At 38.0% G+C, this 25,590-nt stretch overlaps 3 protein-coding genes across 3 annotated transcripts; 1 reads left to right on the forward strand and 2 right to left on the reverse strand.

Annotated features, from left to right (window-relative positions):
- Positions 1-1,308: 1,308 nt before the first annotated feature.
- Positions 1,309-6,152, reverse strand: LOC132642440 (uncharacterized). Its single transcript, XM_060359637.1, has 5 exons — positions 4,376-6,152; positions 2,709-3,630; positions 1,791-2,600; positions 1,544-1,662; positions 1,309-1,445 (listed from the first exon to the last, which is right to left on the reverse strand). Exons 2-5 carry the CDS (start codon positions 2,923-2,925, stop codon positions 1,401-1,403), a joined length of 1,191 nt encoding a protein of 396 aa, XP_060215620.1. The 5' UTR covers positions 2,926-3,630; positions 4,376-6,152; the 3' UTR covers positions 1,309-1,400.
- Positions 6,153-6,349: 197 nt separating this feature from the next.
- On the forward strand, positions 6,350-11,307 carry LOC132642441 (uncharacterized). The gene is made up of 4 exons (XM_060359638.1): positions 6,350-6,488; positions 7,066-8,455; positions 8,547-8,707; positions 9,311-11,307. The coding sequence occupies exons 3-4, from the start codon at positions 8,612-8,614 to the stop codon at positions 10,100-10,102; spliced, it is 888 nt and encodes a 295-aa protein (XP_060215621.1). The 5' UTR covers positions 6,350-6,488; positions 7,066-8,455; positions 8,547-8,611; the 3' UTR covers positions 10,103-11,307.
- On the reverse strand, positions 10,260-14,618 carry LOC132639378 (uncharacterized). The gene is made up of 4 exons (XM_060355829.1): positions 13,801-14,618; positions 13,158-13,754; positions 11,528-11,605; positions 10,260-10,365 (listed from the first exon to the last, which is right to left on the reverse strand). The coding sequence occupies exons 1-4, from the start codon at positions 14,616-14,618 to the stop codon at positions 10,260-10,262; spliced, it is 1,599 nt and encodes a 532-aa protein (XP_060211812.1).
- Positions 14,619-25,590: the final 10,972 nt, after the last annotated feature.

The following is a 25,590-nucleotide window of genomic DNA, read 5'->3' on the forward strand; positions in this document are numbered from 1 at the left end:
CTACAGATTTGTCCATGTTTTATCCAAAACTTAAGGCCAAAGCATAATTAGAGTGAAGGTGAAATGTACTCACTGATTTAAAAGCAACAGAGGAGTAATTTTAGACTAACTGTTCATTTAGTCACTTAGGAAGCTTAATTTCCATTATTCCCCAACATTTAAAGCTCATTTTTAACAAGAAACATATACTTATTTATGTAACTACTGAATTATTCTCGAGAGTAAACACAAAGGAAAGGTATTACTCGATTAGCATGCTTTACTTCTCTTTAATCTAACCTTGTGATCACATATAAAACAAAACTTAAACTTCCTATAAGAACAGGAGAAAACAGCCCCAAACACACATTAACACAGACTAGAGCATGTACCTTTTGCAAGATTCATAATAATTCCTATTGTGACAGAACAGTGAAAACTCAAGCCACAAACCTACCATATTCTTTAATGCAACAACAAAATGAAGAATAAGTGCTTAAATACTCATTTTTTATTTTACAAATAAAGGAGTTAAAGGCCGAAAAACAAGCTGACAGAAGTTAAACTTGATTCTCTTTGTTTTGTGAAATGTTCAGATCAGTGTTGTCAAAAGCGAAAAGCGCAAAAAAACGCTGAAGCCCTATTGGAGCTTTAAGCGCAAAGCACACTTAAAGCGCGGGCTTCACTGAAAAAAAGCGCACTACGAAAATTTAAAAAAATATATATATATATATGTAATATTTAGAGAACATAATAGACATAAATGATAAATAGATATTGCTTCTAATGAAGTCTAAGTTCATCAAATCATCAACCTAAGTCTTAATATGGAAAGATAAACCCAATCTTGATTCTACATTTCTTCTTCTAATCACTAAAATAATATTCCTCCATATAACCTTCCTCAATTGCTTATAATTAAGTCTAAGTTCATCAAATCATCAACTTAAGTCTTAATATGGAAAGATAAACGCAATCTTGGTTCTACTTCTAATCACTAAAATAATATTCCTCCATATAATCTTCCTCAATAGGGTGATCCTCATTGGTATCACCAGAACTATAGCCTCCAATCTCTTCTTCCCCTGACTCATCAGAAATAATCTCATCTTCTATGTCAAGAGACTCAACATGTGGAGCTCGCGAGCTTGAGGCATTAGCTGTCGTAACTCCTAACGGTCTCTTTTGTCGCCTTGTGTATGTCAAGACGTCCTCACTATCCGACGCTCTTGCAACATCACCCCAAGTCAAGCTATCATTACCAAATACCAACTCATCTTCTGCTTCTACATTAACGCCCATCCTCCCAACCAACCACTCATTACTATGGTCAATGTTATCCAAAGAGATTGGATCAATAACACTCTGCAAGTCATAACGGGCTTTTAAAGCTCGATTGTACTTGACATACACCAGATCATTCAATCTTTGGTGCTCCAGTCTGTTCCTTTTTTTGTGGTATGGATCTGTTGCATGAATTATTTTATTGTTAGTAATTTAGTCTAATTGATTAACTATACAAAGAAAATGAATAAATAATAAGTATACCACTACGAGTACTTACATGCTCAAATACGCTCCAATTACGCTCGCATCGAGCAGCACTAGCCGTTAAACCCAAAATTCTAATAGCTAATTTTTGGAGATGAGGAGCCGAATTACCATATAAATTCCACCATTCAACTGTAAAAAGTGTTATGTTTACAATCATTATTTCTAAGTTAATGTAAGTATGTAACTATGGAAGTATTAAGTAAAATTTTAAACATAAACTAATAATTAGCAATTTAAAGGTTAATATTTTCACTTACCAGGAGATCTTGTTGTTCTAGATCTTTTTGCAATCGGAAGGCCAAATTGTTGTTCAGCTTTAGTGTACAGTGGTATCTCCGACATAATCTTGTCTTGAACTTCAGTGCTTGGAACCAATTTTTCAATACAAGCATACAACCCATCTGTTGCTTCTGTACAATTTTCAATAGCTGGATTTTGATAGAAGAACTCTGGATTTAGATAATGCCCAGCTGCATGTAATGGATGATGCAATTGGCATTGCCATCTTTCATCAATAATCTTAAAGATATCTTTGTACTTTGCAATATTCCCTTCAAATGCCTTTGCAATAGCCTCCTTAACTCTATCCATGGCTTCATAAATGTACCCCATTGCGGGTTTTTTCTCATTATCAGCTAATCGCAACACTTTAACAAGAGGCCCCATGATTTTCAAAATATACACAACCTGGTTCCAGAATGTTGTCATCAAGACGGTATGAGCTACAGATTGTCCCTTTGGTAACTTAGACCATCTACTAATCATCCATTTGTCAGATGTAAACATTGCTCGCAAATTAGTTTTTTGACAATGCAATCGTTGCAAAGTCAAAAAACTTGTTGCAAATCGAGTAATCCCACATTTCACCAACTCTTTATTTTTTGTGAAATCTCTCATCATATTTAAGACTCCTGAGTGCCCATAAATGAAACCGACAAGGGCGATTGCTCTTTGAAGGGTCTTCTTAATGTTTGGAATCTTCCCGATGTCTTCTAACATAAGATCTATACAATGGGCTGCACACAGAGTCCAATATATGTGTCTTCTTTTTCTCTGTAAGAGCTGACCTGTAGAAATAAAAGTAAGTAGACATGTTAACAATTAGAAATCAGAACTTTGATTGATATTAGAAAGTAAAACATAAAACTTAAACATTTAAAACAATAAATTCTTACCAGCCAACACAAAGTTGCTGCCATTATCACTTATAACCTGAACCACATTCTGCTCTCCAACGCGCTCCACGTATCTATCAAGCAATTCACATAACTTCTCTCCAGTCTTAACAAATGAGGAAGAATCTATCGACTCCATGAACACTGTTCCATACGGAGAATTCACCAAAAAGTTTATCAAAGTTCTTTGTTTTCTATCTGACCATCCATCTGCCATAATGGAACATCCATACTTCAGCCATTCTTGTCTATGTTTGTTTATAATCTCATTGGTCAACTCAACCTCCTTCCTAAGTAACGGAACCCTTAATTCGTGGTAACTTGGAGGCTTCAAGTTTGGACAATACCTTCCTACAACCTCAATTGCTTCCTTAAAACTTTTTGAGCGAGCAACATTGAATGGGATCCCATTATCGTAAAAGAAGAGCAACTTTTTGAATTGTCATTGCTCTTGCTTCTTTATCATATGAATCTTTGATATTTTCTTGCCTAAGTGTTCCTTGCCTTTGTAGAAACACATCCATGGGTCCCTTTCCTTTGGCCAATTTCTTACTAGTGCTACTAGGAAAGCTTCCTCCACCTCTTTTCTTATGAATGATCTCTTGGACTTCATCTTCTCCACCGACATCGTCTTGATAATCAAACTCATCAAATCCAGAAAATTCATTAGTATAGACTTCCTTTCTTAATTTTCTCCTCCATGTAATTTCTCAATTCATCTCTAACCTCCTGTGGGCAATTTAAACACTTTGCTGTATTCCTAAAGTTCCCAATCAAATGTTGTTTTGCCCTATTAATTCCACCCCTGGTTGTTTTTCCACAAAAATTGCATGTGACTCTTGTAGTGTCATTAGGATTCTGCAAATGATTATATTTCCAGCCAGGATCCCTTCGATTGCCTTTAGACAAGTCCTCTGCCATTCTAATTCGGGAAAAAATAAATAATATAAGGCATCTTGCAATTAATTATAATTTTTAAATAATATACATAACAAGAAAATAAAGCTGGACAGTCCTTTGCCATTTTTAACTGTGAAATAAAATTTACAAGTCACATGCACTGCACTTTGCATGCAATTATAACTTTAAATAATAATATACAACAAAAATATAAGGTAGACAGATCCTCTTAACATTTGAATTCTGAAATAGAGTAAAAAATAATATATGACATTTTGCATGTAATTATAATTGTTAAATAAATATATGCAACAAGAACATAAAGTGCACACCACTGGGGTCCACCATTATGACATGACTTCTGAGAAAGCTGTATCTTTATCCTCTCTTAAGTCTCTTTACAGGTGGTGTTACATAAATAGCATGAATCACCAAACAAGGACAAGTGTCCCATTTAATTCTACAAATTTTCTACAAAGACAAAATGATTAAATAAAGAAATTAAGCACCAAACCCATTTCTTTCAACTATACCAGTGATCCACCTTAATCGAAAAAAAAAAATAGCAAAAGACCAAATAGAAAAAAAGTCACCTCAGTAAAATACACATATTTTAATGGAGGTTTTTTTTTTTTTTTTTTTTTTTGTCTTTATATATCTCTCTTATATATTAATAATAAGAATGAATAATAAAAGAATGAGTAGAATAGAGAGAGTCAGTGTCATACGTAAACAAGAAAAAACAAAGAAGCAGAGAAGAGTAGAACCTGTGATGAAGGCTTGCCGTTTCAGTTGTCCAAAAGCTGATCTTGTCTTATTCTGTTGAGCTTCAAACTTCTCTGCCTTCTTATAATATTCCATCTCTTTCTATTTTTCTTGAAAACTCTAATTTACTCCCTTAGGGAACTGTGACAGACACCTACTGTAATTTAAAAAAATAAAATTAAAGGCTCTCTGACCACACGCGCCTCGCTTCAGGTTAGGTGGAGCGCCAAAGTTGTGTTGTGCCGCGCTTTTGCGCTTAGGCGCGCCTTAAGCGCGCTTTTAATTTCACTGGTTCAGATTACACTAGCATGTATAGGAAAGAAAGGGGGCAGTCATATGTCATTAAGGGATAATCCTCTCGTTTAGTTTCTGGAAAATGTACTCTATAGTATTGAGGAAAGGTAATCCCAACCAAAATAGATTCTCAAGACAACTCTCAACATCAGACCAAATTATAGGGATTTGTCAAGTTAAATTCGAAAGGAAATACACTCAGACCAGGTTTACTACTAAAAACAGTGACCAAACAAGATATTAAAACCATACACTTTCAGCCTCATACTTAAACGACGGAAAATAATGAATCAAATAGAGTTCTCAACAAACTGAGTTTACATCAACATCAATACAAAATCATATGATACATTATTAAGGTTAAAGTCTGCATATAAGTTCAGTATCTCAATCATACACATGTAAAAAGGGGAAAAATAATTTGAACTATTTGGACATGCTAAGGGTGGTTTAGAACTAATCCAAAATATGCATATCTTGGGAGAAAACATGAACTATAACAACATCCTTACAATATAATATGAATTTTATATGGAAAAATAAACATAGCACTTATCATGAAATCTGAAACAATGAGAGTTGCTACATATTTTTAAAATAAACATGTAATCTATCAAGATTCAATCCATGTGAACAGGTCTAACAACTAAGTCAAACTTAACTGGAAAATATTTTGAAATCCCAAACAAACAGAACTAGACTTAAACAAATAAGGCAAAGGATCAACTTTTGAACCATAGCTACATATTATGCAGAGTTCAAACACATAAAAATTCCGTAAATTTAGCAATTTAATTAACTCTAAATCTAAATGCGGAAACTGAACCATGAGCTTACCTATCCAACTGAAACATGAAACAAAAAGTAAATACGGAATCTTAAAGACGGAGGTACACCAAGGAATGGCAGAACAACTGAGTGTGATAAATTCATGACCCAAAATAAACTATCGACTACTCGTCACAACTTGAAACTAATCTAAAATAGATACTCAGGCATACTTTGCACACAAATATGAAACCAGCTAATCAACTAATCTAAAACTTAAATAAACAAAAGAGAGAAAAAATAGTGGAAGGGAATTACATTTCAAAGGGAAACTTAACAGAGGGATTAGTAAAACTTTCTTGAAACATATTTGAAAGTTAAACCAGTAAATCATATTTTCCAGAAAAAGAAAGAGAAGTCTAAATCCTCAAACAAGATATTAATCACTTCAACTTTATCAAATAACTTTTTGGGAACAACTTAATTAAATCATTTTTCATTCTTGTAATGACCTGGAGGAAAAACAGAGTGGGAAAAGGAGGAAAAAAAAAGAAGAGAAAAGTATCGTTCAAGTTATGGAGTGAATTAGCTTGTAAAATAATATCAAGGTAAACTAAATCCTATAAGAACTGAAATCTAAAACCCATTGCAACATCCAAGCGAAATAACATGTATGCTACACATAATCTAACAAACCAGTACCAAACTAGAGGGATTGAGGTAAAAAAGACCCTGAAGTTTGCAATTAAAAAAAAGGGATAAATGGGTCCCAGTTTTTTAATCTCTTTTTTTTTTTTTGCCCACTTAAAGAATTAATTTGAAGGAATGAACCTTTTTGTAATTTTGAAAACTTTAAAAATGGATCAAACTATATTATCAAAAACTTTGAGAAAACCCCAAATTTATCTTCACTTCCTCACGTCCCACCTTTCTAACAAGGCAGACCCTTTTCCAAAAAAAACTCTCACGGCCCTTTCCAATCTTTGTTCTTCTCTTGGATATTTTGATTAAAATTTCACTTCAAGATTATCATCTTGCTTGCTGTAATATCAGGTAAATTTTACTTTATCTTGTTTATTTCAAACGGTTAGAACTAGGGTTTAATGATGAAGAAGAAGATAAAGATTATAGAATTTTGATTTTGCTCTTGTTGGTTACGATTTTGCTATTATCACGAAAAATTTTCTATGTCTCATTACTTGTTTCACTGCTATTCGCTTCAGTTTGGTAGTATTAAAAGGAAAATTGTTCTTGAATTAAGTTTAGCACCAACTATATTATTATGGGTTGAACTTTAGCACCAATTATATTAGTTGTATTAAAAAGAAAATTTAATTGGTTCAAATTTGATACAACATGTCCCCAACAATTTTTGCAATTTTTGGAACAACTTTTTCATTTGTTAGGTCGTTGGAACAAATGCAAAAGTTGTTAACCAATTTGTCGATTCTAATAGACACCTTTTAACAACTTATTCTGTGAATGCTCTTCCGATGAGCTGCTTAGGCGTAGGACAACTTTGTTTATTGTTGACACACCTTTAGAAGTTGTGCTACAAATGTATTGTTGTTCATTTTTTTTTTGTATCATTAAATTGTATCATTTACTAATTTTAACTTTTTTCATGTAGATAAGATAAAATGGGCCAACATAAGAGAAAGAGAACTAGGTCACCTTCTCCTGATGCTAGTAAAAAATCTAGAAGCTTAGCTGCTACTATGAAACAAAGTGCTGCACGTAAGAAAAGGGCTACCACATCAGTACAACAACTAATTGATGAAACAACTCGAGCAAGAGAGGCTTTTGCTTATGCACCTTTGGAGATGGTGGTACCTTTACACAGGTGAAAAAGAAACACTTGAGAATAATGGTGAAAAGTTAGGTGAAGAAGAAAAAAGTGGCGAGAGTGCAACCAAGCAATCAAGTGAAGAGGAAAAGAGTGGTGAGAGTGCAACTCAGCAATCATGTGAAGAGGAAAAGAGTGGTGAGAGTGCAACTGAGCATTCGGGTGAGAAGAGGAAAAAAGTGGTGAGAGTGCAACTGAGCGTTCGGGTGAAGAAGAAAAAGATAGAACTACGGTTGGTGACTTGGATGGTAATCAGGTTAGAGAAGACAGAACTGAGAATAGTACATCAGCTACATTAGAAAGAACAGAAGATAGAGAAGAACAACAACTTGATCAAAATGATGCTCAATCAGTAGCCATTGCAGAATAAATTAATGATACTGGTGGTGGTAATTCAAAGGGTACTGGATCACCAAATAATTATAGTGATCCCAATGCTCTTTCTGTTCCAGAATGTGTGAAGACCATTTCCATTGAAAAATATGTATTTGAGACCCACTTGAATTTGAATGGTCCTTCTGATTCAAGGATCAATGTGAGAGTCGGCTTTGGAACTCAATTTGTTGAGTTTAGAAAGGTTTTGATCGATCAAGGTATTGAGAATGGTATCAAAAAAACTTGTTTTGGTCACTTTTTAAACTTGAAGAAATATGTAGCAATACTTCTCCCAATGAAGTTGGTGCACGACCTTCTTCTTCGCCGAATTTCTTGTGAGAAGAAAAAAGAAATTTAGTGTGATTACAATGGCTTGCCTATTTGTTTCGGCATCAATGAATTCGCTATCGTGACAGGACTTCAGTGTCATTCCCCCCCCCCCCCCCCCCCCCCTCTTAGTCAGTAGTTAGCAAAGGTTAAAGAAAAGGGTACAAGTTTGGTAGATATAGTGGGGAAGTCTATTGATGGTGATGGTCTCATTGAGAAGCTAAAGGATTCAAACTTGACAAAAAAACAAAAGGTGGCTGTGAGTGTCGTTTGGTTCTTGCATAGCGTATTGTGTGCAAAAGATTAAAAAAAAAGGTAGACACCAATTGGTTAAAAATGGCGTCGAACCAAAAGTTATTCGATTCATACCCATGGGGTCGAATAAGCTTCGCTTACTATTGAATATCTTTTAAAAAAATTGGATCCAACCAAAAACCAATATAATCTTTATGGCTTTCCATGGGCGTTCGCAGTAAGTAACTAAAATGTTCATTTTATGGTTTTGATTTTATATTATTATTTTGCTTTTATGTACACTAAACATCATCTTACTTATTACATAGGCTTGGGCATTTGAAGCTATTCCGGCAGTTCAACGGCTAGTTAAGGAGCCTTCACTTGAGAGGCAATGCCAAGAATGATTAAATGGTTGTCTGCAAAACTATCGAGAAAGGCTAATTCTAACTCGACAAATATTGATCCTCTTGTTCAGACAAGAAAAGAGGTAAGATTATATATCTAAATACTTTCAATTGTGTTTTGCAATAGTGGGGACATTAACTACAGTTGTTAGATAATTGAACTTTTTGTTCCAAAAGTACACTGATGCATATCTTGGTTTCAACTTAGTGCATATTATTCCCATATAATTTACTGTGATTTTTGGATAAATGAGATAGTAATTATCATCAAATTTGAACCAAATCTTGTCCTAGATATAAAGGATCAGTGGTCTAAAGAGTAGGAAGCATTTCTGAACTTCTGATAACTCTGCAGTATATGCCCTTTCCATCCAGCATATATAAAACTACACTTTCATCCAGTGATGGTTTATATATGTTCCTGCCGCTGCACTTCCAAACTGCTCCATATAGTCCCAATTATTAAAGTTCTTCAACAACTACGGCAGCTACTACAGTTACTCCAGATGTAGGACAACTACTGCATTTGTCCAACAATTGCAACAGTTATCCATCAACTGCAGCAGTTGTAGGACAACTCCAACAGTTGGTTTCTAACATTGTTGGTTACTAAATTGAACTGTTTATTGATTTTATCTTTTGCAGCATCTTTTACTGAATATTCAAACTTGTTATCTTAAATGCAGATGCAAAATCAGATTGTGCACCCTTTTCTTTTTCCAACAAACATAGAGAAAAGGAAGGATTATATTCAAGATATTACGCCTTTTGAAGATGGTCCGGATCCAAACATTGATGTTTTAAAAGCTGAGTTGGCACATGTAACAACTATAAAACTAGATATAGTTGGTGGTGATGAGAGTCTTGAGAGAGCTGGTGGCGAGGAGAGTGTTGTGAGAGATTATGGTGTTGATCAGAGAGTTACTACCCAAACCATTAGTCCACACATGGACTTTAATAATCGTAGATCTTTTGGTGGAGTAGGAGGAGGAGACTCGTATGCAGCCGATCTTGGTATGGACGTAGATACTCCTGGAGTGACAAAAACAACAGGTGTGAATATCTCCAAGGTCTCTTGTTGCTGCGAATGCAAAAAATGTTGTCATAAGCATAATGCTCTTTTGGAGGCACTAAATTCATTGTCAGTGAAGTTGGAAAATCAGCAGCCAAAGAGGAATAGATTTCCGAGCTACGTAATGCGATCTCCTTATACTCCCGAATTAAGGAGAAGGTTGGCCATAAATACCAAAGACAAGAATGGGAGGACGAAAAATAAATTAAGGGTGGATCTATACAAACCTCTTGCGACGGAGAAGATAGAAGCCTTTAAAGACTTCCTTAGTAAGAAGGAAGAAGAAAGAAGAATGTACCTAAGTGATGAATTGAATTACCAAGACTTGGAGAACATGACTGATCCAAATTTCTCGTTTGAGTGCAAGGTAACATCACTAATTTTTTTTTTTTTTTACATATTTTAACATTAAATTTCTTTTCTTGATTGGTTCTTGTTATGGAGAAGTTGATAGAGACGTTTTGGAGCTTTCTTGGCTAAATTCTATTGGACATTTTCTTTTATATATTTTAACATTAACTGATATTTCTTGTGGAAATCTCTACATAGCCTACTATTAACTATTAAAGTTCTTCAACAACTATAGCAGCTACTGGAGTTGTAGGACAACTACAACAGTTGTCCCACAACTGCAACAGTTGTCCATGAACTGCAATAGTTGTTTGGCAACTACAATTCATTGTTAGTTACTAACATTGAACTATTTATTGATTTTATCTTTTGAAGCATGTTAATGAGATTTTTTCCCTGATGCGCAATAGACAGATTTGGTTCCCCAGGCACTACAACCAAACATATCTAATTTTGGATTTAAAGTTTTATGACAACTTGCATGATGTTTACAACATTTTGAGTGATAAGAGTTTGGTGAACGGTGCCCCACCAATGAATGAGGTACTCTCATTGTTTGAGATTGACAGTGACATACTTAAATATTGATCTGGTATAAGACCTTACCCATATGGTCGGAAGTGGGATGGAGCAAAAAGAATTTAAATTGTGATGAACATAAAGTGTAAACACTTTATTGCACTTGAATTTCTAATGGAGAAGGTCTTGATTCAAGTCTATGATTGCAATACTGATGAGTGTGATGAGCAGACTTTCATTACATTTATCCAACCTATTCTACAATTGTGGCCTAAACTACTCAAGCAAAGTGGAGTGTTCAACTATTTCCCTAAAAATTTACTAAATAAAGCATGGTCGTATGAGCGTCTAAAGGATATCCCGAGAAACATGTCTAGGCAGGCTTGTGGACCGTACTCTTTTTCATTTATTGATCACCTTCTTATTGGGACTGATATGACACATCTCAGTGACAACGAAGTGGACAATTTTAGGCTAAGACATGCTGTTGCAGTGCTTGAGAAGGAATTGAAACCTTAGGGGATTGGTTGTGTATGAGATTGCTTTTTGTACTTTATTTAATGGCCATTTTGGTTAATGGACAACTAGTTCTTTTTGTACTTTATTTAATGGCCAATTCGGTTAATGGACAACTAGTTATTCTTTTTGTACTTTATTTAATGGCCATTTCGGTTAATGGACAACTAGTTCTTTTTGTACTTTATTTAATGGCCATTTCGGTTAATGGACAACTAGTTCTTGTGTTAATTTTTTATTTAGTTGTTATGGTAATTTTTTATTTGGTTGTGTATGGGATTGCTTTTTGTACTTTATTTAATTATTATTCCTATAATTTATGTAGTTGCTCAACAACCGCTTCAGTTGTCCCAGCAACTCTTTTAGTTGTCCCTTCAACTGCTTAAGTTGTTCCAGCAATTCATAGTTTATGCCTAACAACTACTTTAGTTGTGCCGACAACTACAGAAGTTGTTCCACCAACTCAATCAGTTGTTCGACAACTGCAGTAGTTGTCCCAGCAATTGCTTTAGTTGTACGACAACTAATGAAGTTGTTGACTTACATCTAAAAGAATCATTGAATCACTTGGTTTATCCTTAATAATTCCTAAAATGGCTCGATCTATCTTCGGTTATCATTGAATCACTTGGTTTATCCTTAATAATTCCTAAAATGGCTCGATCGATCTTCGGTTATCATTGAATCACTTGGTTTATGCTTAATAATTCCTAAAATGGCTCGATCGATCTTCGATTATCATTGAATGACTTGGTTTATCCTTAATAATTCCTAAAATGGCTCGATCGATCTTCGGTTATCATTGAATCACTTGGTTTATCCTTAATAATTCCTAAAATGGCTCGATCGATCTTCGGTTATCATTTAATCACTTGGTTTATCCTGAATAATTCCTAAAATGGCTCGATCGATCTTCGATTATCATTGAATCACTTGGTTTATCCTTAATAATTCCTAAAATGGCTCGATCGATCTTCGGTTATCATTGAATCACTTGGTTTATGCTTAATAATTCCTAAAATAGCTCGATCGATCTTCGATTATCATTGAATCACTTGGTTTATCCTTAATAATTCCTAAAATAGCTCGATCGATCTTCGGTTATCATTGAATCACTTGGTTTATCCTTAATAATTCCTAAAATGGCTCGATCGATCTTCGGTTATCATTTAATCACTTGGTTTATCCTGAATAATTCCTAAAATGGCTCGATCGATCTTCGATTATCATTGAATCACTTGGTTTATCCTTAATAATTCCTAAAATGGCTCGATCGATCTTCGGTTATCATTGAATCACTTGGTTTATGCTTAATAATTCCTAAAATAGCTCGATCGATCTTCGATTATCATTGAATCACTTGGTTTATCCTTAATAATTCCTAAAATAGCTCAATCAATCTTCGGTTGTCATTGAATCACTTGGTTTATCCTTAATAATTCATAGTTTATGCCCATCAACTACGTTAGTTGTGCCAACAACTATAGAAGTTGTTCCACTAACTTAATCAGTTGCTCGACAACTTCAGTAGTTGTTCCAGCAATTGCTTTAGTTGTACAACAATTATTGAAGTTGTTGGCTTACGTCTAAAAGAATTATTCCAACAACTTCAGTAGTTGTGCAACAATTACAGAAGTTGTTCCACCAACTCAATCTGTTGTACGACAACTACTGAAGCTGTGGGCTTACATCTAAAAGAATTATTCCAACAACTTCAGTAGTAGTTCGACAACTATAGAAGTTGTTCGACAACTATAACAGTAGTTGTGGGACAACAACTGAAGTTGCTGAGAAAACTCTAACAATTAGCAGGTGGTGGCTACTTTAATAGAATGAGTTCGTTAACACAACATAGTTTATCAAATGTCTCGATTAACACAAGCTCAAAAATATACTTCAACAATGTTTGTTAAAACAAAATCACTAATAATAGCAATGTCAAGTATGGATAGTAAATAATACAACATAAAATCATGAAATTACACCACGACTTGTTCCTACATCTCCATCTCGTCTTGTAGGGCATGTAGTTTTTTTTGTGGCCAAATCTTTTGCATACGGAGCATTTATTAAACTTCATCTTTGAAAATCCTTCCACAACTCCAGGTACCCGCTTCATTCGTTTCCTTCCCCGTTTGGTTTTCTTTTCAGGTGGAGGTATTTGTCTTTGTAAAATCTTCGGAGGAGCATTCCAAAATTCTTCAGCTGGTACTGGAAAAATTGGGTCTGTATATAAAAGCACGTATGACTCTACCTTATAATACGAAGAAGAGTATTCATAAATCATCTTTCCATATTCATCTCCGAATTTACTTCTAAGCGTTGCCATAGCATGTGAACATGGTATTTTGTCCAAGTCAAACTCTCGACACGAACATGTTTTTCTTCGTAGATCAATCATTGAGACCCCACTTTCCCCAGTAATGGTGAACATGTCTTCATCTATTCGATGGACTAATAACTTATTTCCCAAATTCTTGTTAGTCATTATTTTCTTTTCAGCTGATGGGACAAAGATAGTTGTTAAGTTGACGTATGACATCCGCCTCTCATGAAATATTTCTGACCACCTCCTACTTATAGCATCGAATAGGGCAGTAATGGGGAATTCTCTTTCTATATTAAACATTGAGTTAACAGACTCAGCAATGTTTGACGTCAACACATCATACCTGAAATATAAAGGTCAAAATTATTAAGAATCTGAATACAAAGGACTGCAGGCTCCCAACAACTATTGCAGTTACTGGAACAAATCTCTTTAGTTGTCCCACAACTACTACAGTTGCTAGAACAACTGTTGAAGTTGTTCCAACAACTGTTGCAGTTGTTTTAACAACTGCAATAATTGTTGTGGACCTGTAATATTTAAATTTGAACCAGTAAGATAGTTTACCTGTTTCCTGGGAAGTATGCTCTACTCCATTTATGAAAGCCAACATTCTCAAGATAATCGACGACTTGTGCATTGATATATTGATTTCTTCAAAATGGTCATTGAACAGATCTCTACGGTATGCTTTAGTTGCATGATAAAAATGTCCAAGAAAATCCCTACAATGAAATTCTTTTCTTGCATTTTCAGCAAGATGCCTCGTGCAACATCCGTGGTGTACTTCAGAGTAAATCTTTGATACCATTTTTCCTATGCTTGGATGCCTATCAGAAATGATGCACAACTCCGTAGTATTGGGGACTATGTCTAGCAATTTCTCAAAAAAGTATTCATATGAAGCATCACACTCCTTATCTAGTACACAAAATGCAACAGGAAAAATATGATTTTCTGTATCTTGTGCCACAGCAGATAGCAAAACTCCCTCGTAAGGCCCCTTTAAGAATGTCCCGTCAACGGCTAACACTTTTCTCATATGCACAAATCCCCTAATCCAAGATCCATAGGATACAAAGAAATATTTGAACCTCCCTTTGTCATCAACTTTCAGCGATGTCTTGCTTCCTTCATTTACATTCCGAAGCATATAACTGTAAGCATCTAGAACTGCATACCCGTGGGCAGGTGTCCCTCTTATCATAGCTTTAGCTATCTCACTGGCCTTCTATGACTTCCAGTAACTAATCTTACAACCTAGTTCAGCTTGAGTTGCATTTCTTATTTCTTTTGTGGATGGACCTTTTCCGTTCAAGAACATATGGTGTATGTATTGGCCAACGACGTCCGCTGAAGCATGTGGATGATGGCTTGTAAGATGTTGCGCCCTACATGAGTGATTATTATGGTAAATGACAATTTCAAATCTAGCACAACTTTTAAGCTTTGTAGCTCGTAACCACCAATCACAACCCGGATCTACACATCTAACACAATATACATCTTACTATTCTTCACTGGTTTGAATCTTTGATCTTTCTTCACGGAAGCAAGCTTCAACAAACTAATTAATTCGTGTTTGTCCTTGAAAGTCTTATACTTATAAAAACCTGTGTCGTCATCATCTACGTGGCTGCCTTGCATTGGTAAAGGATATTGTGTATCTCCTTCATTTATCGGAATATCCATAGCCGCAAGATGCTCTTCATCATTTGTTATATTTGGTTCCATTTGCACTGAATATGTTCCCTCTACCATTTTTTCAACCACAGATACCCTTAGAATGGGCTTGTTTGGATCACAAAAATAAAACCGCAAATAAAGATCATTCCTTATCGGAGCAGGACATCCTTTTTGCTTTTCAGCAAAGCCAAGCATGTAACTAATGGAAAGACTATCTTTATCACAAGTTAACCCAAACCTAGAAACGATGATCTCAACCAACTCATCATGCGTAGCATGCTTGGTTATCATTATTGGTATTGTCTCTCGACCCTTTGAACGCCAAGTATACCGAGTAGCATTCTCCACCCATTTACCAAAATCAACTCCTAATATTGTTTGGTCTTCCACTGATTTTTCACAATACCTGAAGATATCACAAAAATACATATTTTAGTGGTCTTACAAGAGAGAGCTATTCATCAAACATCTTCAAAATTGCTAAAAAATCTTGGTTACTTATCCCTACACCTCTTTAGTTGTCCCACAACCATCGACAGCTGTCAGACAACTTTAGTAGTTTTGGGGGACGACTTTAAATTCAACTATTTATTCTAACAACTGATAAGTTGTTCCACAATTTTACTAGTTGTCCTGACAACTAATCAGTTAATCAACAACTAAACACAGTTGTCGGACAACTTTAGTAGTTGTTGGGATAACTTCTATGATTGTCCAACTATTTGTTGTGACAACTATAAAAGTTGTTCCACTATCGAATTAGTTGTCCTATCAACTATTCAGTAGTCCAACAACTACACACAGTTGTCGGGCAACTGTAGTAGTTATTAGGGAAATTTCTATATTTGTTAGACAATGTTCAATTGTTTCAGTCAACAGCTTTCGGAGTTGTCCGGACAACTACGAAAGTCGTTGATAGAAACAACCAAATTGGGTTTGCTAAACCCAGCTGAAGGATGTACAAAAATTAATCTTTTTCACTTACCAACAATAAATGAATGGTCCTTTGAAGTAATTCCAAACTCAAGAACGAAGCAAATGCAGTCCAACAAACCTAATAATATTTTGATATTTTCCCCACAATTTTTCTCTACAAATATTCTCAACAAAAACACAAATACAATCTTGGATCTACTATTTAAAAATGTTTTGGGAGAGTTAGATTCCTAAAGAAGAAGAAGAAGAAAAATAAAGAGGAAGAGGAGGAAAATAGGTTGAGCATCAATGGCTAGACATGGGAAGAAGACTAAGAAAAATGGCGGGTACGTTTTTTACCTTATTTTGATATAATAAGTATAGAGGTAAAAGTGTAAAAGTAAAAAGTTTGGGGTTGCTGAAAAAAGTTTATTAATGAAGTTTGATCTCATTAGCATTGATTAGTTAATTGTCCCTTCTACGTAATTTTTAAAACTTGAAGTACTCACACTTAATTGACAAACTTATTTGTCACTTTTAATTCAATCCCCCACCAAACTACTTAAACTGACTTCATTTTGAACGAAGGAGAGTACTGGAAAAGTTATAAACAAACTCGTCTCATCCAAACACTTCGAACTCAAAGGATTTCACATCTAAGCATATGCATTCATCCCCAAAGCAAAAAAAAAAAATGCAAATAATGTATTCTATGGTACAGAGAAATTTATCTTAATAGTAGCGAACAACAAAAAGGATAGAAAAAAGTATTTTACCTGTTGCAGTGCAGCGAATGAGGCGACGAGCGTCGAGGATCGATTTCACCACACGAACTCGAAGAAGAAAAAATGAAAGTAGTAAACTTGGTCTGGCAACTCAAGAACTCAACTTAGTAGCTGTGTAAAAAATGAAAAATTCAGAGATTATGGGGGCGAAAACCATCATCTGGAAATGAATAGAACCCTAAAAGGTTGGGTTTGGACAAAAATAACGATGGGAGACTTGGATATTTTCAGATTTGAAATGAAATTTATTCAAAAAGGATTTGAAATTTGAATTATGCTGTGGAAATTAAAGAAAAATCGAAAAGAAATTGTATACGGTAAAAACCGGATGTATGCAAAACCGGTGAGACCGGAGACCGGGGATAAGAAGAGATAAGCATAAGTTCCGAGTTCTTATACGTTCCATATTAACCCAAAATAGATTAAAATTTATCCACATATCCTACACCTCACTCACAAATTTAATTGATTACCTAAATTCGGGGTAAACCGTTTGGCGCCCACCGTGGGGCAAGGATAATAGTGGTCTTTTAATCTTGGCTTCTATCTCTTACCCGTTAGATTAAAGACAATTTTATTCATCTCTATGAAAACGGACCAAATGGCAAGCAGTGGACAATCTGGTCATGTTAACAACGAGATCGTTGCCGAAAACGAGAACAGTGGGTTAAGGGACTTTCCAGCAGATCCCATCGACCCAAATTCGGTTGATTCGAGGGAAGACCTCAACCGGCAGAACACCGTGAACCAGGAGAATGCCACCCAGCTGGCCACTGATCCCTTAAATACTCACAATTCAATTACTTTACCCCGCGCACAAGGCCGAAAAGTACCGGATACCCCGGATGAGATTAACTTACGTTTAATTTTTGAAATGTTGCAAGAATAGAGAACCGCCATTGCCGAACAAGGAATCGCAATAGCCCAGCTGCAAAGCAAAGATGACAAAGCGGCCCTGGAGAGGTCGAAGGGCGTCGCCGCACCCAGAAAGGATGAAACACGGATAGTCGAAAGCAATGGGTTGGGAGCCGGTTCATCCACCGAAGTTCTGAAAATGCTCGAAACATTGGAAAAGCGGGTAGACTCAACTGAGAAAAGGGTGGAAACATATAACTCTCAGGTGGACCAGATCCCGGGAGCTCCGCCTATTCTAAAAGGACCGGATTCGAAGAGGTATATCCAAAGGAATTTTCCTCCAAGTGCGGCTCCGAAATTGATTCCGAAAAGGTTCAAAATGCCGGATATCCAAAAATATGACGGCACAACGGACCCACTGGAGTACGTGACTTCATACACCTATGCCATAAAAGGCAATGACGTCGAAGAGGATGAAATTGAGTCCGTGTTGTTGAAAACGTTCGGGGAAACCCTATCAAAGGGAGCTTTAACTTGGTACGACCATCTGCCCGAGCATTCAATCACTTCCTTCGAAATGCTAGCGGACGCGTTCATCAAGGCCCATGCCGGGTCTAAGAAGGTGCAGGCCCGGAAGGCGGATATCTTCCGCATTGCCCAGAGGGACAATGAATTACTACGAGAGTTCGTGAACCATTTCCAAAGGGAATGGATGGAGCTCCCTCCGGTTCCGGAGGAATGGGCTGCACAGGCTTTTACCAAAGGGCTTAATCCTCGAAGCTCGACGACCTCATTCAAGCTGAAAGAAAACTTTTTGGAATATGAAGCTGTGACTTGGGTTGACGTTCATAACAGGTATGAATCAAAGATTCGGGTAGAAGATGACCAGCTCGAGCTCCCCCCGAGACCTGTAAAAAAGAGCAAAAGCTCTGAGAGATCGAGGAAATATTACGAGCCGGAGTCAAGACCATTGAGGGAAAGGTACTGGCCATACTCTCATTCAGAAAAGCCAAGCTTCAGGTCAAAAAAATCGAGAGTTGGTCCCAGTCAATTCTCTGGTGGGGCTAATAAACGGATCGAGCGCCCGTCGAACAGTCGAGGTCTATCATTTAGAAGTGATGCCGGGAGTTCCGCTACCAACAAAGACCTGCCGAGGATATCGAATTACAACTTCAGCATCAATACCTCGGATCTCGTCTAGGTCATAGGTCGTATCGGAGAAGCAAGATGGCCGAGACCATTGAGATCAGATTCCGGTCAACGGGACCCGAACGTGATATGTGAGTACCACGGAACTCATGGGCACAGAACTGAAGACTGTCGCCAATTGAGGGAGGAAGTGGCTCGGTTACTGAAAAATGGCCACCTTTGAGAATTCCTGAGTGAACGAGCTAAAAGCCATTACAAGGAAAAGGAGTCCCACAAACCGGCCGAACCAGTGGAACCTTAACATGTAATCAACATGATAATCAGTGGTACAGACGCCCCTCGTGGGCCGGTGATGAAACGGACAAAGATCTCCATTGTACGTAAGAAGCGGAGCTGAGATTACGTGTTCGAGGGTACCATCTCCTTCAACAATGAGGATGCAGAAGGCATCATTAGACTGCACAATGATACTTTGGCAATTTCTGTTCTTATTTTTAAATCACAAGTCAAGCGTATTTTGATTGACCCAGGTAGCTGGGCCAACATCATCTGGTGGAGAGTGGTCGAACAACTGAGACTACTCGATCAGATTGTACCGGTGGCTCGAGTGCTCAGTGGGTTTAATATGGCGACTGAAACCACGAAGCGGGAGATTTCTTTGCCAGTCAACATTGACAACACCATTCAACAGACGGTGTTCTATGTCATTGAAGGAGACATGAAGTATAATGCTTTGCTCGGTAGGCCATGGATACATAGCATGAGAGCTGTCCCATCGACATTACATCAGTTGCTGAAATTCCCAACACCGGAGGGGATAAAAAACATCCGAGAAGAACAACCCACTGCAAGGGAGATGTTTGCGGTTGAGGAGACTCCACTTATTCCCAAAAAATCGGATCCAAAAGAGGATGAGACAATCGGTGGCAAGGACTCTAAATAGCAACTAAAGTGTACGGGTTCGACAACGGAGCAGCAGTGGTCGGACCCGGGGTATGAAGAAGATGATTTCTGTGGACCCAGATTATTCGTCTTGCCGGATGACTCGGATGCAACCAAGTCTACAGTGGAGGAGCTAGAGCAAGTCATCTTGTTCGAATATCTACCGGATAGAAAGGTATACCTGGGCACGGGGTTAACCTTGGAGCTCAGGAACAAGTTAATTAAGTTTCTTCAAGCTAATGCCGATTGTTTCGCATGGTCCCATATAAATATGACAGGTGTACCACTGGAAGTAACAACTCATAAGCTCAGCCTCGACGGGAGATTTCCCCCGGTGAAGCAGAAGAGGAGGCCTATGGCAAAACCAAAGCACGCCTTCGTAAAGGATGAGGTAACAAAGCTTTTGAAAATAGGCTCTATTCGGGAGATAAAATACCCTAATCGGCTAGCTAACGTAGTGGTGGTGCCGAAAGAAGACAATAAACTTAGAATGTGCGTTGATTATAAGGATTTAAACAATGCATGCCCGAAGGATTCATTTCCGATGCCTCACATCGATAGAATGATCGATGCGACGGTCGGGCATGAGATGTTGAGTTTTCTCGATGCTTACTCCGGGTATAACCAAATCCGGATGCACCCGGAGGATCAAGAGAAAACATCCTTTATTACCCAGTACGGGACTTAATGTTAAAATGTCATACCCTTCGGATTAAAAAATGTCGGTGCAACTTACCAATGCCTAGTTAATAGGATGTTCGAAGAACAGATAGGAAACACAATGGAAGTTTATATTGATGACATGGTTGTCAAGTCCCTGGAAACAGAGGACCATTTAACACATTTGCAGGAAACCTTCGATGTACTCCATAAATACAACATGAAGCTTAACCCCGGAGAAATGTGCCTTCGGTGTCCGGTCGGGCAAGTTCTTGGGTTTCATGGTGTCCAACCGGGGAATTGAGATTAACCCGGACAAGATCAAAGCCATCGAGGATATTGAGGTGGTAAATAACGTCAAAAGAGTGCAAAGACTCACCGGAAGGATAGTAGCGCTGAGTCAGTTTATATCGAGGTCTTCGGATAAAAGTCACCGTTTCTTCACCTTATTAAGGAAGAAGAATGACTTCGTTTGGACACCGCAATGCCAAAGAGCATTGCAAGAGTTTAAAAGGTACTTTTCCAGCCCGCTTTTATTGCACACACCGAAAGCGGACAAACAGTTATTTCTCTACCTTGTCGTATCTGAGGTAGAGGTAAGTGGTGTTTTGGTCTGAGAAGAATTAGGTATGCAATTCCCTATAAATTATGTGAGTAGAACTTCAGGGGATGCGGAGACCCGTTATCCCCACCTTGAAAAGTTGGCATTGGCATTGGTAAGTGCTTCTAGAAAACTCAAACCCTACTTTTAATGCCATCCGATATGCGTAGTGACTACTTACCCTCTAAAGAACATCATGCATAAACCGGAATTGTCGGGTATACTAACTAAATGGGCCGTAGAGATTAGCGGATATGATATCGAATATAAACCCTGAACGACCATTAAGTCCCAAATCTTGGCCAATTTTGTGGCAGATTTTACCCCGGCTATGGTCCCTGAGGTTGAAAAAGAGCTTCTGCCAACCTTGGGAAAGGCTTCGGGTATTTGGTCGTTACATACGGATGGGGCCTCAAACGTCAAAGGTTTCGAGCTAGGAATCGTCCTTAGAACTTGTTACACCTCGGAAAGTTTTCTGTTGATGCACAAGTGAATAGGCTAGTGAAGAGTACGAGCATATGATATTTCCATAATTAAGAAATGACATTCGATGACCCTAGTTAAGATTTCAAAGATGTTAGAGATAGGGGAAGAAAGTTGGCCAAGAGAAGGCAAGGCATACGATAGGTATCGGAAAGGAATCACGAGTAACGAGTTAATGAGGACTTAATGATGTCTTGGAGAAGAGTGATAACATCCCTTAGATTAGTATTGAAGTGTTAAGCAAGTGCTAAGAAGGTCCCACAAGGATTGGAGATCAACGAGTCGATGAAAACGAGCTTCGGAATCACTGGGGATTATACGGCAAAACATATTGGCCGTATAAATTATACGGTCAGTATGTTAGGACTATATAATCAGCCCAGAATGGCATACTTATCTGGACCAAACATACGGCCAAACATACAGCCCGTATAATATGTACGGACAGTATGTTGGTCCGTATACCTAGTCGGGATCAGTTTTGGATCATTAAATAAGGGACCAAGTCTTATTTCATTACACTTCCATATCACACCCTTCTCTCTAAAAAATCTCTCTACATTTATTCCACAAGAATTCAAGAGGTATTAGTGATCAACAACATAAGCAGTGAATCTAGTGCAAGAAAACCCATTAAAGATCATTCAAGTCAAGAAATCTCATTGGAGATGAAATAGGGTTTTTTTGCTTAAGTGAAGTATTACCAACCAAGGATTGTTCCTACAACATCTAAGGTAAGATTTATGGTATTTCTATGTTGTTTAAGGTATTTGAGAGTTGAAATACTTGGATTGTAGAAGGGTATAGAAAAATGGGTCATGAATGTGGAATAGTGCCATATTTAGTAATAGTTTGAATTAAGTCATGATTGTTAATGTGTTGTGATATAAATATGTTACAAATGATGTTGAGGACATGGGATAGGCTATGTGTGTGAATGAACGTAGTCGTGTGTTATGACCATGGATATGGGTGATTGAAAGTGAATTGAGAAATGTGGATAATGTGGATGAATAAAGGCTATTGTTATGATATTGTGAATGTATTATTGACGTTTGGGAGTTAATATACGGTATCGAGGAGTGTCGTATAAATAAAGGAGATTCTATCCGATTTTCTCTAGTTTTAGTCGTGTATGCTAGCTATCGATTCTAATGATAGTATGACTTTAATGAAGGTAGAAACGTGAGCTTCGGAGGAGAACGTGGAAGTGGTAAATAGTTGAATGGAAAGGTATGTAAGGCTAACTCTTCTTTCATAAGGCATGGTTCTTTGGCCAAATATCTATTCTTCTATGAGCCTATGATGCTCTCCAAATGATTCTATCTTCAATAAGCTACAAAGCTTATAATTCTTGATATGTATTACGATTGTACTAAATTCCTCATATGACGAATAATCCTATAAGGATTGACGTAATGAACGACGATAATGGTAATGATGACGACGATAATGGTAATGACGATAATGATGACGATGATAGTAGTGATAATGCTAAAGATGCCTATGAGCTTATATGTGTGTGTGCCTATGTATGGCTATTATGAAACCCCGAGCTTATATGGCCGGGTAGAATATATAGATGTATATATATATGTATATGACGATACGCGCGCACCACTGCAGTTGTGTACGGACAACACTGAGCCTTGGTAGGTCCAGGTATGTGTAACACTGAGCCTTGGTAGGGCTAGGTATGTGTAACACTGAGCCTTGGTTTGCCAGGTATGTATGATCACAGAGCCTAGCTATGGTTGGGTACGTGAAACACCGAACCTTCGTGGTCGGATATGCTATGTAAATGATATGATATAGATATGAGTATTAATATGAATATGATACGATTACGAATAAGAATATGTACATGATATGAATGTGAATAAGAATATGTAAATGAGTACGAATGTAAGTATGGATATGGATACGGATGTATGTACACAATCACGCACTCGAATGGAAAGTTCCTATGTACGTAAAGTAAGTGCTTATGACGATGATTCCACTATCTCCCATCTTATGCTATTTCTTTTGTTGCTAATTATTCTTCTATATTGATATTGATCATGCTTTACATACTCAGTACATTCTTCATACTGACATCCTTTTTATATGGACGCTGCGTCATGCCCGCAGGTGCCCAGGGAGACAGACTTGATCCATAGCTAAATTCTCAGGGGCTGCATAGCGGAGCTCCATTTCATTCGGAGCTATAACTTTTGGGTACTTATTCTTTTGTGTACATAATTATGGCCATAGCGGGGTCCTGTCCCGCTTATGTGACATGACATACTCTTCTTAGAGGCTCGTAGACATATGTATATGGTTAGATATGTTTGGCCTTGTCGGCCTATATTTAGGATTTCATTTTGTTAGCCTCGTCGGCTTATGTACATTGATATGGGCATAGATGTCAATGATGATATAAAGGTATTGTTGTCCAATGGGACTAGTATGATTGATGAATAGAAATATATGTTTTATTATGTGGCTCACCTAGATGTAAGTAAGTGTAAGCTAAGGGGGGTGCCCGGGTGGGCTAGCACCGGGTGCCCGTCGCGGCCCTCCGGTTGGGTCGTGACAAAAGTGGTATCAGAGCAGTTCTGTCCTAGGGTGTGTCTATGAGCCATGTCTAGTAGAGTCTTGGTTATGGGTGTGTTGCGTGCCACACTTATAAACAAGAAGCTGCGGGCCTTTTATGAATAAATTACCTTCTTTCTTCATAAGAATCGTGCGATAGAGCTATGATATAAGAACTTCTTGTTCCTTAACCGTGTGTTGTGTATTTCAGAAATGCCTGTAAAGAGAAAGGCTACAACAGCCCAAAAGGGCAAGACGGTGGCAGAAAAGCGAGCTGAAAGAGCACCCCCACCGGTAGTAGAGGAAAGTGAGTCCCAGAGTGCGGCTCAATCTCAATCCTCCCATTCAATACCTATATTAGAGGAGCGTGAGGGAGCCTCAGCCCTTGCTCCAGCACCTCCGGCTCCTCCACCGGATGCTTCAGGCCAAGATGTGAAAGAGGCCATACATTTGCTTACTCAAATGGTTGCTGCCCAAACGCAGCGACAAAGCACGGGGCAAGGTGATAGGGCTGTTAGTGCAAGGGCCCGTGACTTCATTACCTTGAACCCTCCGAAATTCTTTGGATCAAAGCCGGATGAGGATCCTCAAGATTTTATCGATGGTATGTTAAGGACGCTTCGGTTGATACATGCTTCGGACACCGAATCGGTGGAGTTAGCATCATATAGATTGAGAGATGTCTCGATCCATTGGTACACGGTTTGGATGGCTTCACGGGGGGCCAATGCACCTCCCCCGGTATGGCAAGAGTTTGTTGATGCTTTCCTCCGACATTATATGCCTCTAGAAGTTCAGCGAGCTAGAGCCAATAAGTTCTTAAATCTGAGGCAAGGTAGCATGAGTGCTTTAGAGTATGGTCTCCGCTTCAATTGCTTGGCTAGGTATGCTTCAGCCATGGTAGCAGATATGGGTGACCGAGTGCACCGATTTTTGAGGGGCCTAGGGCCACATTTGATGGATAGGTGCTTGACTGCGTGTCTTCAGGACAATATGGATATTTCACGCATTCAGGCCCATGCTCAGAACTTAGAAGAAAGCCTATAGCAGCAAAGAAGTGAACACGAGCATGATAGGGGAAATAGCAAGAGGGCCAAATCTTCGGGTCCGATGAGCGACTTTAGAGGCGGGCACAGGTAGCAGTTTTCTAGGCATTCGGGCTATTCTATGACCAGTGCACCTCCACGGTTTTCAGGCTAGAGATTTGATAGATCTACTCGTTTCGGGCCGAGTTAGAGTTTTTCGAGGTCTCAGTTCAGAGGTGATTCGGGTCTGGCAAGGCCACCCATACCGCGATGTTCCCAGTATGGGAAGTTACATTGGGGTCAGTGCCGATCGGGTTCAGAGGCTTGCTATTCATATGGCCGGCCAGGCCATATTATGCGTGATTGCCCCTCGATTCATGGTAGATGTAGGACCCAGCCTTTAGGGTCGGTAGCTGGATCTTCATCATCTGTACGCCCTATGGGGCCAGGTTCACATGCGCCAGTCGGCCATGTTAGAGGCAGAGGGAGAGCCCCCAGTTC

Source organism: Lycium barbarum, chromosome 5, assembly GCF_019175385.1.
Source record: "Lycium barbarum isolate Lr01 chromosome 5, ASM1917538v2, whole genome shotgun sequence".
In the NCBI taxonomy this organism is placed as follows: domain Eukaryota; kingdom Viridiplantae; phylum Streptophyta; class Magnoliopsida; order Solanales; family Solanaceae; genus Lycium; species Lycium barbarum.

Coding starts and splice junctions, on each gene's coding strand:
- LOC132642440 (XM_060359637.1), bottom strand. CDS start 2,925: ATGGCAGATGGATGGTCAGATAGAAAACAAAGAACTTTGATAAACTTT. Junction 2,601..2,708: donor CAGCAACTTTGTGTTGGCTG/GTAAGAATTTAT, acceptor TTATTTCTACAG/GTCAGCTCTTACAGAGAAAA. Junction 1,446..1,543: donor ATTGGAGCGTATTTGAGCAT/GTAAGTACTCGT, acceptor TTCATGCAACAG/ATCCATACCACAAAAAAAGG.
- LOC132642441 (XM_060359638.1), top strand. CDS start 8,612: ATGCCAAGAATGATTAAATGGTTGTCTGCAAAACTATCGAGAAAGGCT. Junction 8,708..9,310: donor TTGTTCAGACAAGAAAAGAG/GTAAGATTATAT, acceptor TCTTAAATGCAG/ATGCAAAATCAGATTGTGCA.
- LOC132639378 (XM_060355829.1), bottom strand. CDS start 14,618: ATGATAAGAGGGACACCTGCCCACGGGTATGCAGTTCTAGATGCTTAC. Junction 13,755..13,800: donor ATAGTTGTTGGGAGCCTGCA/GTCCTTTGTATT, acceptor TTTATATTTCAG/GTATGATGTGTTGACGTCAA. Junction 11,606..13,157: donor GAAGGATTTTCAAAGATGAA/GTTTAATAAATG, acceptor CAACTTCATTAG/TTGTCGTACAACTAAAGCAA.